A 15,150-nucleotide genomic window follows, 5' to 3' on the forward strand; every position below is an offset into this window, starting at 1 on the left:
TCCAGAAGTAATCAAAATGTTTCTACCAGCACTTAATAATGAGAGAGAGAGAGGTTAGTCCATAAATATTGCACCCTGTAGCCCTGATGTGAAGTGCGGACGTATTGATGGTACTTTTTATAACCAGTTCAGCACACAATACCAACACTCTGAATCTCGAGGAAGAGACCATGGCAGGCTGTGATGATGCAGCTCAAAACTAAAGTACTACCAAATGACAATCCACAGCCAGAGTTGTTATTAGCCAGTAGATGGCTCCATGAACCAGGTTAGAGAGCAAACTTGTATATGCATAGGCAGATCATCCTTCAGGAGGCTATCAACATCAAGGACATTTTCACAGGCATTCGCCTGATTACTGCTGCATCAAATCAACTTTCCCACAGTAATGATGAGAGAAATCTGGTTGCTGCCTGCCAAATTGCTACTAGACCAGATTTCCATACATGGTTAAAAAGATGTCCATTTAGAAAAGGACTTCTCAATATTTATAACCTAGCGTGGAGAGACTTTAAAAAGTTTTTGCTGAGCTTGTCTATTCCGGCTATTCATGCGATGATCCAAAACCTCACTTTACTCTGATTTGTTAGTACTGATTAAGCTCCGCTTCCAAATGTAGAATGGAACTTTAAAGACTTCGTCCAAAGGACATGCAAAACTGCACTAAATCCCATTAAAGCAAAGGAGATCTTGGTGCAAAAGAAAATGCTAGCTTGGGGGTATAAGATCAAGTCAGAAGTTTGCTGGTCTTGAATGGAAACGGCTGACTGACTTTCTTTTTTCTTCCCCATGAGAAACCAATTGTCCATCCCTCTCGGTGTATCTGTGCTGTCAGCGGAGCCTGATCTTGTCCAGCTACAGGCTCTGTGTTGCCCCTGGTCTACACTTACACACCTGTTGCTGCATTGCTGAGGAGGCCAAACGGTTCCTCTGAGAAAGACATCTGGAGATCTGGAGTCACAATGACCAAGGTCTGCTCTGGCCAGTCACTGCCTGGATCAGCCCTTTGACATCGCCCAGCAGGTCTCCACGCTCGGAGTCTCTCACGTCGCTTCCCAGAGTAGCCAACGCACTCTTCCCAGTATCATGCTGCGTACCTGGGAGGGCTCTCAGCACGTCATCTTCGGAGGCACACAAAAACAGCAAGGGCAGCAGGGTGCCGCAAGGAGCTGAGGGGTAGCCCTGGCACAGTGCTGCGATGTGGCTAACCCCTCCCGAGGACATTAGCCCTTAGCTGTGCAAACTAGCTTGTGCTTAGACACTGGCATGGATCAGTCCCCAGTGACTGGCCCAGGGGCTACAGTGCTCTGCACACAGACAGTATGGAGGCAGCCTTTGACACCCTTCTGGAAGGGGAAGAAAGTCACCTGTCCTCAGTCTCCATTCCTTTCGATTTTTCCAGATACAGGAAAAACTGACAAATCCAAGATGACTGCCTGCACCTCAGCCCAGAATTAGCAGTCGGGGGGTTCACAGACTGCTGCTGTTTCACGGCCATCTGGGATACGCTCCACTTCTAGCCTTGAGGGAAAGCAAGGGGAAAACAAAGTTAACCTTCGGCAGACCCGTGACCTACAGCAAGAAGGGACTGCTCTGGGCTTGTGCGCTTTCTCTGCCAGCTGCTGGGGGACAACAGCAAGGGACAGGCCTTCAGAGAGAAGGTGGCTCTGGAAGAGAGGGACTCAGTTCCGCTCGAACAAGGGTGCAGGGTCAGGGTGAAGGTGCCTTCAGTGTCCCGACACTATATGCTTCTCAGCTATTACTTTTTTCTGCTGTGACCTTACGGCTGATAGCAGCTAACAACAATCCTCTTTGGGCAGCTGTCATTGTCGGCGCAGGTGTCCACTACCTGTTTTTGAGGTATGATCCCGATAGGCAGAAGGCAGACTCTCGCATTACCTCCTGTTTCTCCACAGCAGAGGTGGTGCACACACCAGCGATGCTCCAGGCGAGCCTGGGGCACTGCATGGCCGGCAGCTCCCAGCCCCTCGTGCGCCACCTCCAGAGAAGCTTCCAGAGCCTGGCGCGGCCTGGGGCCCCGCCAGCACACCCAGCTATCGCACCCCACCTCCGTGTGAACACCCCACAGCTAGAGAAGTCCTGGAACAGCGAACATTTAGATGTTACGCCACTAAGGTACAAATCGTTGTACTGAGAAATAAAATCCCATATACCTTTACGATATTGCCTAGAATTTGCTCATTAACCTGTGGGTGTGTAACAGCACAATTATGTTTATTCTGCTGTAATCAATGGCCAATCATTACAGGCCACCTAACTGGGCCACTGAGCATGATGGGGTCCTGTTTTTCAACAGGAGGGCCCCTGCAGGCCCCGCCGCTGGGCAGGCAGCACTGCCGACACGCCGGGAGTGCTGCTGCCCCGCACCGTGCAGGTGTTGATGCTGCGCTGAGCTGGCCAAAGGTAAACATAGTCCAGCAGCGAAACTGGTGGCGTTTCTGCTCATCCTTACAGCAATATTTGATCATTAGTTGCAATCAATTCCAGACTTTGGGGCACTTTCTCTTGGTAGTGAATGAGAGGGGACATGGGAAGATGCACTGAGCTCCCAAGATCTGTCCTGAACAGACCCACTGTCTTCAAACTGCTCCCAGCAACTAACAGACCAGAAAGGCAGCTGCTGGCACCCACTATCATTTTTCAGCGTAATACTTTATCCTAGCTCTGACCAGTGCTCCAGAGTTTAACACTGACACTCTGAACCACTCACTCCTCTGCTTATTCTTCAAGTCTACGGAACTCTTATATCCTTGCCACAAGCCACAAAAATTTCCTCATAACAGTTTTTTTTTTTATTTTCTACTTTTCATCTTCACTGGGCCTTTTTGTTAGGTAAAATAGTCCAATATCTGCAGCTCTGGGAGCCAAATCCCATCTTTTCCTATCTCACTGGCTGCACTGGTCCAAGGGTAACACTTATCCAGAAGTAACTACCGAGCTGTGCCTGCAAACAGGAGAAGGTGTGCCTCCAGGACTACTCCTTTTCTTACAACGTGGTAATAGCAGACCAGGCTTGAAGCACCTGCCTGCTGACAAGAAACCGCACTTAGTTTTGAGGGCACCTTATGCTACTATTCCCTGTCTCCAAGAAACGACAACAGGCCGCCACTAGTATCCCATGAGCCATGGTACAGCCACCATTGTATACAGGACGGTGCAAAGAGTGTCTTGACAATGCCATTCATTCTGTGCATATCTATGTTGACAGCTCTGGCTTTCCTCAAATGGCACCAAATGTAAAATTTGAGCATTCATAGTCCAGTTCCAATTTTAGAGACAGCCTAAGATGTAATATACTTGATTAGCAAATGAGAGATAGTCTTCAAATGGTTTTAGTGTTTTGGTTTTTTTTTTTTAGAAGCAATGAATTGGTTAACCTGTTAGAAATCCGCATATAAAAAACTATCTTCCTTCTTCCTGACATGGTAAAATACAAAATAAAGACTTTTAGCATACTATGCAACATCACTCTGGTTCAGCAAACCACAATCAAGGCAAAATGCCCAGTCTGCATAAAGGATTAAGTTTACAAATAAAGCTGCAACCTAAAAACTGCATAGTGATTAAATGGAAAATTTCCAAGTAGGCTTGGTGTTTCATTTCTCAATACTGATGGCATGAACATCATCACAGTGTCCAATGTAAGTCTAACTCATACAGAATACATCCAACCCCCCCCGAAAACGTTTCTTTTAGCCTTAACACTATGTTTTCTCCAGTAACAACTTGTGGTTGAAATCGCTTTCATTTCCTTTAAACAAAATTTCACTTGTCAGCTTTCAGTTTTATTGGATATCTATGTATCAAATTGATTATTTCTGGTTATCACACTGTTAAAGATTTTTTGAGCTACCAAACTTTACCCTTTCACACCTTCTTCTTATTAAAATATTAGAAAAGGAAAAAAAAACAAAACGCAAAACAAAACACAAAAAGCATGTTCTCATTCTTCAGCAACTGTCTTGGTGGTTTAGTTTTTACCATTCAGTGACCTGACTTTCCTTAAAATGTCAACAAAGAACCCATATTGACATACTGACTTGTTGTGTGTTAATCACAGTATTTGAAAACATGAGTTGTCTTGGCCACTGCAATTGCGAGGCAGGATGCATTTGCCTGAACCTAAAGTCTGTAGATCAAGATTTAAGATTTTGTTCCTACCTTGCAATGAGCTTAAAGTGTGCAATACGCACATGACATGATGGGTTACTACAGCTTAGCTGCACAGGCTAATTTGTTAACTCAATAATATATCTGAGGTCTTACATTCATTAAAATGGCTTGGATACATTGAATTTGATAGCTCTCCTCTCAGCTCAAAAGTGAAAGATAATCTCAGAACACGCTTCTTGATTTCTAAATGAGCTCCATGTCCACAGTCATTTACAGCTGTACTTCTTCTGGAAAGCAGTATGCTTTACTTTTCTTTCTTTCTGTTTGTTTGCTTCTGAACGTTATTCTGCCATGTAAGCAGATGAAAGTCACAGTATAACTGAAAATTTGAAGCTATATTTGGAACTTGCAGAACTTCTACAAAAATCCTGAAACCAGAAAAGCCAATCAAACTCACTGACAGCAGCACATAAAATTCAGCAAGCCCATCTATCGGATTTGCATAACATGATTTATGAAGTAAACTCTTAAGTTACATAGTTAGAACTAACAACGTGACAACAGACTGGGTGTGGAGGAAAGCAGATTCCCCACGAGCCATAAATAAGATGGGAACACATTCTAGAGAAGGCTCCTTTATTCCAGAATACAAAACCAAGACGTGAATGCAAACTGTGAGAGGGCCACTGATTACATGGACGAATTCAGACAAAAGAAAATGTTGTTGCTCATGCAGGTTTCAGAGCGAGTATTGAACAAAATAAGGATTCCATTTTTGTGTGCGCTCTGGGTTCGTGATGTGCAAGAGGTTGCTGAAGTCAGTGGCTGGCACACAACAATCCCTATTTATTCCTTTCTTTAAAGAACAAAATAATAATTTGAGCGACTTCATTGATTGATCAACCCAAAAGTCACAAGCTCTGATAATCTTTGCTCACGGTGATCCTACCCAGAAGCTTATGAAATTACATCATACCAGACCATTGTATGCGGGCAGAGAGCCGTATAATGATCAAATACTCTCAAGATGTGTTCAAGCTCAACTCACTGATAAAAAGCAGGAAATTCTGTCCCTTCCCATAGACTATAGAGGCAGGTGGCTATCACAGAAACTAGCATTTGTTTTTGAATATTTTCAGGTTATATTTGTCTTCTCCATCAGTCTTCCCCAAATTAGCATACCCTTCCTTTCCAAATAAATACTGGTCTACAGGTTATAGTGTATGTGACCTTAAATCCAAACTGATGCATTATTGATGGAGAAGAAATGGCTAAACTGATGCTGTCTTTGGAATCGAGTTCAAGCAGGAAGCGTTTGCTTTTGCATTTCTCTTTAATTTATTTGATTAAAAATCTTTTAATACTATGGACTGCTCAGAAAGATACCACTGTCCTTAACCTTTTTTCAGTGGTTTGGCTCCCACATTACACCCATTGCCAGTACTGACTTTTGGTGTTGCTTTACGCATTTGGATACCTTACGAATGTGTTGTTTCTATGTCTGTCCTTTTAGACAACGCTCTTCTTCTAGAAGCTCTCTTATCTAGACAACGCTCTTCTTCCAGAAGATCTCTTATCTAGTGTTAGCCTTGAGAACACCTCTACCACCTTCACTCTTACAGTCAAAAATCATGGGAAACATCCCTTGAACCTACTCTATCGCATTGTCATTGAGAGGCTTCATCCTCGACTCAGTTTTCCTCCTTCTGAAAATTTGATCTGCATGCTGCTTCCCCTCTGAACTTCTGTGCTTCTTCTGTCAATTTGCTAAACCCCAGTTGCGAACACAAGAGCATGTCCTCAGCCCGACAACCAGCCCCTGGGAAGCAGAGCCGACACGAATGCCCCAAGTGCTTCTGCTGCATCGCCCTGAACCCCATCCCCACTGGCCAGAGCCCTTCTCCGACAGGCATCCTCATCTGCTTCCTGACGCTCCAGCCATATGCTCCAGACACTCGACTTTGGGTTAATTTCAGTTCTTTTCTCCCAGATTTCAAGCCCCCATTGTGGAGGTGTGCTTATTAGGGCTTTTCTGTCTCTGGAACTTCCCCTGCTGCCCTCTCATTGTTTTAAAACTGTTGTGGTGTTTTGTTTGGTTGTTTTTTGTTGGTTTTTTTTTTTTTAAGATTTAATTTTAATTTGGCTTATGATCATCTCTTATGATGATTCACAGTACAGGGAAATCTTGACTAGCAATTAAATTGTTCAGGATATGACCCTAGTTCTGTAAAAAAAATGAACCGCTGTTTGCCCTGGCTATTTTAACAGCTATGTTCTCTGGGTTAATGATTACAATGAAGCTTGCAATTGATAATATCCTGTTAATTTAATAGCTTGGTTAATGTGAGGAAGTTGCAGCATCCTGAATAGCAATGACAAATCATCCTGAACAGTAAGTCACTGTCCTGGGTCGATACTTCTTGGTGGCCTTGGTGAAAGTAGAATGTCAAAGGAGTATTAAAAAAAGAAGAAGAAAAAAAAAAAGAGAGAAATCCACAAGAAAACAAACAACCCAGAAAAACCCAAACACCCACTATTCTGTTTTACAAAAAAAGAAACCCCCACAACTCATAATTGTTTTCAACAACAAATGCGTAATTATTTCTTGCAGATGACCTACAAAAAAGTTTTTTAAATATGTAGCACTGTGCTATTTTTTCCATTGACAGCTTATAAAAGAACACACATAACATGTCCTTTCCGCTACAAAAACTCTTCCCTTTAACCCACATTTCCTTAAACTGTAGGAATATGAATAGCCTAAAATCTGATCTTTCCTGGCTTTGTTGGAGAGGTATTGAAGACCCAGATAGTTGCAGCTAAACTGATGACACAAGAAAGCTGAATTTTTAAAACCCAAAGTATTAGTCATTGAAATGGAATATGTACCACAAAAAAAGCTGAAAACAGATTGACTAAAAATATTTTCTCCTTTTAAATAGACCAGTCGTCACTTATCTTTTGTACTAGTTCTCCAGGCACCTTAGCCTAGCTTTGATAATGTCTCATATAAAAATATAAAACCCCTTCCCTGTAAGTTGCAAAACACCAAAAACCACATAAGTCAAGAGTTTCTTTCTACTCTCAGCTCACCTTTAAATTCTGTCAGTGGCCCTACATGCTGGTCTGGCCACTTAGCAGAGCTCCACAAAAGAAAAAGTCTCCCCAAATAAAAAGAAAATAGTTTGAATGCTTTTAGTATTTTCACTTTTCTTTGTCCTAACAATGCAGCTCTGTCCTCTGGGAATGAGCGTATGCGGGCCAAACACAGTATGTCATTCTCCCGTTTTCATCCCTACGGAGCGCCATTGACTTGCAGCCGCTCCCCCAGCTCTCCGGGCACATGCGGCAGCCGGGCTGGGAGCCCTGCAGCCCGGACTGACCTGCCGTAACCTTGGAGAAAGATCCCCCGCCCCACCAACCAGCAGATCCCAAAGCAAAGCAGAACCTGCTTCCAACAAAGCCTGCATTCACAAGAGCGAGCATAAGGCAGAAAGTTAGCTAGGCACAGCACCACAGCATGAACGGGGAGATAAAATCAATGCTAATACTACCAGCAATCCACAGACTGATGAAATTTCCTCTAGATCGAGGGAAGGAAACCTCTATGGGATTCACCATTGTTTTCTTAATGAAGCATCCTATGTTCAAGTCAACCAAAATATTTCTAGTGAAACTAGGATATGCAGGCAGACTTTCAAAAAAGTGCATTTCTGTCTTGAAGAACATGGAGTTTCCTAGAAGTGCCTTACTGTCCTGATAAAACACAATAATTAAATGCTAAAGAGATTCTAAACATTATTAAAAGTTGATCTCAGCCACGTTTCCTCTGCTGTTGACATTCCTTGCTGTTCTCTAAATCTGTGCACAGCACCTTCTGACAAATTCTCTACATTCTGTGCTGTTTGGGACAAATTCCAGAATACTTTGTGGAGGACTACCACAAGGAAGCCTGACCTCAAAGCTCACTGGAAGAAATCACTTACCATAACTGGATAAGCTCTAACCATAAGCCCAAAAGACACGGACTTCTGGTATTAGAAATCTTTTCTAATCACTAAACCATTCAAACAGCAGATTCTTTGTGTTCACAGGGAATCTTCCAACACAAAATCTTTACCCCCACAGCAAGACCAGATCAAACACTTAAAAGACAAACAGTACCTCAGCAGTGTAAGCAGTTTTCCTTATTTTAACATTGAGCCCAAGCTGGGCCACAAACATTGCTTACTACAGAGCAACAGCAGAGAAAAAAAAAATCTAACCCAGACTTATGAGAGGATGGGCAGAAGATACTTGATTTCACCCCTTTGCTGTCACAACAGGCAGCAGCTCGCAGACTGATTTTTAAAAAGCAAACTCCAGCAGCGGCAGCTAACTAAAATGCGGAGCTTGGGCATTCACCGGTGAGCCAGGTCTCTGCCTAGCAAACCAGCTGCATTCACAACCCTAATACTGCTGACATCCGAGAAAGGAGAAAGCCACAAGACGTACGGTTTCGGAGGCAGGCAGCGAGCCCTCCATGCCGGGTGCGCAGCAAGGGAAGCGTGCAGTCTAACCCCAGCGCCCCTCCGCCGGCCGAACATGCTGTACCACAGTTATGTTAGCAGAGACCAGCTCCAGCCCTGTCAGGCTGAATTCTGTCCTGACAAAGCAGGACCTTGTAATACGAAGCAGTAGTACCCTGGGTGTGTTGGCAGAAGCCCCAAATGCATGTTTGAGAAAGCAACTGCAGCTCTGAACAAGCGAGGCACGAATGCACTGCAGAAGAGTTACCAAGTCTGCTAAAAATACTTCATCGCTGACCCCGTCGGGAACACATCTGAAGTGAGAGCCCTGTTTTCTGGAGAATAATAAAATCAAAAAGCAAAATACATCTGCTGGCAATGGTCTTGGAAGTTTATTTTAAACAAACAAACAAAGCCCCAAGGTAGTCTCGAAAAGAAAAACACCTCCCATTTTCTTCCAACTGGAAGACTGCTGGGGTGAATGACACACTTTACGCGTCTTCCAGAGCTCCAGGAAAGTTGTAACCGCAAAATCTCTTCCTCTGTAACTTGCCACAGGAGGATGTTCAGTATCCTATTACAAGTTAAGGAGCTAACTGCAGACAAATTCAAAACCTGCCCTGCTGAAGACAGTGCAGAAACCTTGTGCATTGCACAGTCCCAGGTGAGACAAATGTAACCCCTGTCACCTGGCCGGTGCCCCCTGCGCAGCTTTAGGGTGCCCTATTACAGTTAGGATGCCCAGAGAAAGTAGGAGGAGCTGCCGGACTGGAAACGTGGCTAAAAGACATGAAGCATCTGGTCTGTCCTTCCCTGGCAGGACAGAGAGCAAGGTTCTTCTGGGAAGCAGGTAGGGAGCCTTCCTCCTGCCCTCCTCTGCCAAGCGCAAATTCACAAGGCATGATGGGCAGAACGGGTCCCGAGCAATTCTGACGGTGGGAACGAGCCCTCTGGGGAAAACACGTCAAGATGAGGCTTTCATCTTATGCCTGGAGTAAGCATAGCAAGCATACCCTGTATGTTTTGGGAAACTGTTGGGTGGTGAGACAATTTATTCTTCTGGGGAAGGAGAAGTGAGAGAAGTTCCTTCATAGCTTACTGCTCTGCAGTCAGACAACTGCGTTCGCCATCTATTCATAACAGATCTATCCTTAAAAAGAAAGTTATTTTTAAGAGATATTAATTTATTCACCAGGCATGTTTTCACATGGATTATGTTCTGTTAATTGCTAATCAGCCTGGTTGTCTGTACCATATTCATCCAAGGAAAGCAGAGGTGGATACTAAGTCTAAGAGACACCACACTGTATATTTCCCTCACAGTTTTTCAGGTCACAAACTTGGATAATCTACATTAGTATATTCTCTGGATTTGTAATAACTATCTACTTAGTAGTAGTCTGACAAGTTTATGACAATCCTGTTTCAGGGGAAGTCTGCTCTGTCACAAGCTGTCCTAAGGGTGCCCACCAGAATTCAGTCTCCAATGCCAATCTGCTAATTATTCCCACCCACCTGATTTCTGCTTTTGCTTAGCAGCCCTGCTCAATAGCGACACGAGCAAAGGCCTTGTTTAAAGACAGGAAAAAGATGCAAGACCTGCAGAAATATTTAAAAAAAATTGATAACAACAAAAGATGGGCTTAAAAATGACAAGTCTTGTGCTCCTCCTTCCACTCCCCTCAATGTCAAAACACAAGCTTGGTTTTCTGATGTAACTACTACCTCACTTGGGTTTACAGTTTTGGGAAATAAATGCATTTCAAGTTTAGCCAGTGAGCACACCTTTTGCTCTTACAGCAGTCCCTGCCAACTGATCAGTAACTATGACCAGTTTTTAAGGGGAACCTCATCCCATCTTCTTGCTCAGCGAGTGTATGGGTAGTTTTAGGAGTGGCATGCTCTAAATCCATACTGAGTGTGAACCTTTGCAGAAGACACCGTAGTGGAGGGATTGTTGATAAATCCTACAGTGCACCAGAGTTATCATGTTATTCCTTTCCCTCAAACTGGGTTAAGCTTTTATACTGCTGAATATTTGGAAAGCAAGTTCTTGTGCCCACCTCTTTTTTTTTTTTTCTTAAAATTGGAAAATTTCATATGTCTCAGTCTGGGTCAACTTAAAGCACATTCTAAAAAAATTCATAACAATTAATTAAGGAAGCTTTGGTCTAACTCAGGTTGGTACATTTCTAGGGCTTACCTTAGTAATGCATTGATCCCAATACACATTAATTCATTCTTACTCTCAATTCACCATACAGGCTCTGCCTATTATTTACTATTGATGACTACTCAGATGGATGATAAAGTCCCACCTGGGTCACAATGAGCCCACACAGATAAGGTCACCTCTCCAAACTGCTGGTAAGCAGTGTTTGCAGCTGCACAGAGTCTTGCCAGGCCACTACCAGCCTGACTGGGACACCACAGTCACTGCCCATCGGCACTGTGCACTTCTAAAACTCCACTCGAGCACATGGCTGCTCCACATGCACACCCTCGGCACATGCTGCTCCAAAAGGTTTTGTGGCTGCATGACAGTGCCATGAACAGAACACAAACAAGCAAACATACAAACTGTGAACTGGCCATAAAGTAAAATTTGATGCTATGGGAATTAGCTCATAGAGAAATTCTTAAGCTTCCATTACTTTTAATCAATAGCTTATAAACCAAATGGCAAAGGCAGCATCCTCCTCAGCCGATGGATGCACACTCTCTCCAGGCAGCATCTGTCCGTGCCGTCCCCAGCTCCATAACATCATCTTGCTCACAGCTGCTTCAGGAGTCGCTCACTGACCTTTCAGTAAAATCACCCCAGATAACTAAACAGTTACAGCAGAGTATTTTTCATTAACCCAACTTATTTGGACTAATGTTTGGGAGTTAAAAGAGAACAGTTGAAGTTACATAGCAAATTCCACCAAAAGCACTCTCTCCATTTTCCAGCTGTGCAACCTTCATCATCCATCTCATGAAAGGGAGGCACATACAAACAAAGCAGCGATGTACTGATGAGCCCGGCTCAGAGTCCTGCCTTCTCATTGTACCAACTCTAACTGCTTCACGACTCTCCCCATTCAAAAACCTGACCTCAAAGTAGACAATAAAACTTTTCTGAAAGTACCTAGTTGTTTTCTGCTTCCTGACTGGAGTTTTTCCACACATTTTTAATGAAAACTGTCATTGATTAGCTGAAGACAGCTCAACTTTGTTGTAAGACAACAAAGAGTATACACAGGAGATCACACAAACCTCACCCAGGAGACAGTCAAAAGTAGTGCATGAAAACACCCTCTCAGAAGCAACTCTGCTGAATAATTGCAGAAGAGTGTCTGATGTTGTTAAAAATACATCTAATTTCTGCATTGGCAGATGGAGTTTCAGTCAAAATATCCACTGAGCCACTTGAATAATTAAGTGTTGCTTCTCCATGGCATAACGAAGTATCTAATGCAATTTACTGTCCTTGCTATAAAATGTGATATAAATACTGTTTGCTAATTTTTCAGCAATGAAACTAATAGAAGTAAGGTTTCTAGCACTGTGCAGCAAGCCTCTGGCTGAAATGCTACCATGGCTGCCAAGACATCAGCACCATTCTCTACACACAAGCTATTTAATCTTTCAGGTAATTACCTCCTGGAACAGAGCAGCCATTTAATCTAGAAACCAAGTTTACTCAGAAGGAAGCAGAAGAAACTCTACACTGGTAATCCTCAGTAACCTGAAACACGTGGCTAGACAGATAGTAGCTGATGCACAGTGAGACTTTTTTAAAAAGTATACGTACAGTTTTAAAAGAGCTACATGTAAAATGCAATCCTCACGGTAACACAGACCCTGCATATTGCACAAACTGCTTGTATTTCACAGAATCAAGTTGAGTTTTTATTTTCAAATCTTCTTAGCATTTCATCTCTATTTAGAGAAACTTCAGAAAACTGCCTTCTTTCACATACTATCTGGAACATACATGAAGTACTGAAGAGTTATTTACTTTTATTGCAGGCCTCCTGGAGGAACAGGTATATACAGTTAGGCACTTTTTCATTTGAAGTATTTGCTCCTACTCCCCTGCTATCTCAGTAACTATTTTCAGTCTATGAGGGCACAAAGGGCTCTTCATCTTCCTTACAACCCATGTTATCATCAAAATTCTGTTCCCCAAAGTCTCAGTCCAATGGGATTCCTGAGTTACAGCATTGAAATCAACTGCAATTTGAAAGAAAGTTTAAGTCCTGAAAGGAGAGCAAATACCTTCAAAGATTTGTCTGTGCTAAAGCTATTCACTGTGAAGTTATGAAGGATGCATAGGAGGCACTTCAAACATTAAAAAAAAAAACCCACAAACTAACCAACCAACCAACACCCAAAAAACCACACACAAGTTTTTTTACTGCAAGGGTGATCAAACACTGCAGTAGGTTGCCCAGACTCCATCCCTGGAGTAAGTCAAAACCCAGGCCATGGCCCTGGGCAACCTGCTTTAGCTGCCCTGGCCTTGGGCATGGGGGTTGGACTAGACAATCTCCAGAAGTCCCTTCCAACTTCAGTGACTCTGTGATTCTCTGACTTTTGGGATGCATTTTAAATTCTTCAGTATACAATTTTGGATCTAGTGCCAAATCATCCAGCTACTAGATCATCATTTATCAATAATGAATTATACCAACCTCACAACATCAATGTCTACAAAGCATGATTAACTGTGAAGGAAACAGTCTTATGAAACTGAAGAAGCTCTACTGTAAGCAGTCATCAGGCTAGTAGACAGTACTAACCAGTTCCTTGTGGAGCGTGTTTACGCCATTCAACTGTATGGTAATATTTCAGTGGTAAAGAACAGAGATCATCTCAACTGTGCTGCTACCTTTTCTCTGGAGGTGACAGTAAATGACTATTCAGGTGGTAAATGCCAGTGTAATAGCTAAATGCTGCCTTTACATCATTCCAGCGCAGAAAATCTGCTACTCTAGCCGTATGTGGGGACGTGGCAGCGTGGGGCCCCCATCTGGGAGATGTCCTGTCAGCAGAGGCCCCGAGGAGGTCACGGACACAGGATCAGGTCCTCGCACTGACTGGTAAGATTGAACCATCCAAACTTATAAAGTCTTCAGTATACATAGTACACATACATGCCCTTCAACAAATCTTAATACTTTAAATGCTTTTTCTCTCTAAACTTTGAAGTTAAATAATGTCAGATTTCCCTTTAGGTTGCTAAAACCATTGATTATATACAGTTAAAAAATAAATAAATACAAAGGTCACATTCCAGATGGTTGGATCAACAAAAACATCTTGAAACAAACATTGTCAATGAAACCTGATCATGAAGGGCCAGGGCATGAGCAGGTAAGAGGAGGATGATCCTTGAGAAGTGTCCAAGTGTACTAAAAATTGTCCATTAGATGACAAGAATTCAGGTATGATATCTAGAAACCACAGAACAGCCTGAACAATCAGGTTTAATGCACCACAGTCAGCAAAACGCAAGCATGCTAAATAAAGCACTGGTACTGTAAAGCTGCACAAATTTCAGTAATTGTTCATCATACACCAGATTGGTCAGAGCTTCTTTGCTTCTACACCTAGACTGTATGCGAGCAGATGAACTGGCACTTTCGTCTCTTCACTCCCCAGTTTTCCCCAGGCTCACTAACCAGTCTCACGTTCCCTATCCTACACCACAGGAGAGGTGCATTTTCCTTCTAAACCCAAGCATCCAGGGCCTGTGGGAATAAGCCTTCAGCTGTGGGGCTGCCCTACCCCAGCAGGGAAAGCCAAGCTCCCCTACTCCTGCCAGGGCGCATGATCTCTTTGGTAATCCAATTCTGTACAGCTGTCAGCAAGAACATGATCCCAGCTCCACGAGCATCGACACGGCAGGGCCAATTATACAAGCAACTCAGCAAACAATATGGACGCAGACAATCAGCGTCAGCAGAAAAGGACTTGCAGACTAGTCTGTCCACAGTAACTAAATGCAAGAGCTTCTTTAGTTAAAAGCACTGAGAGCAGCATTAAAATTTATCCCCTCCATTACCCTATTCTCACCAATATATACATCTAACCCGGCTTACACAGAAGGTTAAAAAAAAAAAAAATCCAGCCCATGCCAGCTAGCAACTTAACCATCAACCTGAGCAACAGCAACACTCTACTCAGGAGAATGAGAGTACATCTAATCCTGAAGAACTACTGTGGAAACAACACAGCAGAATAAGGAATAAATTAAAGTTGAATTTTCATACCAAACTTCACACTTCAAAATGAGTATAATCATTCCACTCACCTGTGTGAAGCGCTCTGACCAAGGCAAATTTGTGTGGGCTTCTACTTCCCCTACACATAATTATAGTATGCAGTGCAGGCATAGACTGAGCTAGACATTGCTGGGAAGACAGTGCACAGCACCATATACCAAAGCATCTAAAAATATAGGCTTCTTTAGAAAATAAATGCCAGATTAGTAAATCTTCCCAGGCTATCACAGCAGAGT

General features: G+C 43.1%; 1 protein-coding gene across 2 annotated transcripts in view; it reads right to left on the bottom strand.

Annotated features, from left to right (window-relative positions):
* Positions 1 to 15,150, bottom strand: part of TMCC1 (transmembrane and coiled-coil domain family 1) — a 98,807-nt gene that overhangs the window by 33,439 nt on the left and 50,218 nt on the right. Inside the window, exon 1 of one of the 2 annotated variants that reach the window (XM_009320104.1) lies at positions 8,629 to 8,736. The exons of the other annotated variant lie outside the window; for it this stretch is intronic. Coding sequence (XP_009318379.1) covers positions 8,629 to 8,658 — 30 coding nt within the window. The 5' untranslated portion in view covers positions 8,659 to 8,736. Of the gene's footprint in view, positions 1 to 8,628; positions 8,737 to 15,150 lie in introns of those variants that run through there. 2 annotated transcript variants of the gene reach the window in all.

The sequence above is a fragment of the Pygoscelis adeliae genome, unplaced genomic scaffold (assembly GCF_000699105.1).
Source record: "Pygoscelis adeliae isolate BGI_AS28 unplaced genomic scaffold, ASM69910v1 Scaffold302, whole genome shotgun sequence".
NCBI classification, from domain to species: domain Eukaryota; kingdom Metazoa; phylum Chordata; class Aves; order Sphenisciformes; family Spheniscidae; genus Pygoscelis; species Pygoscelis adeliae.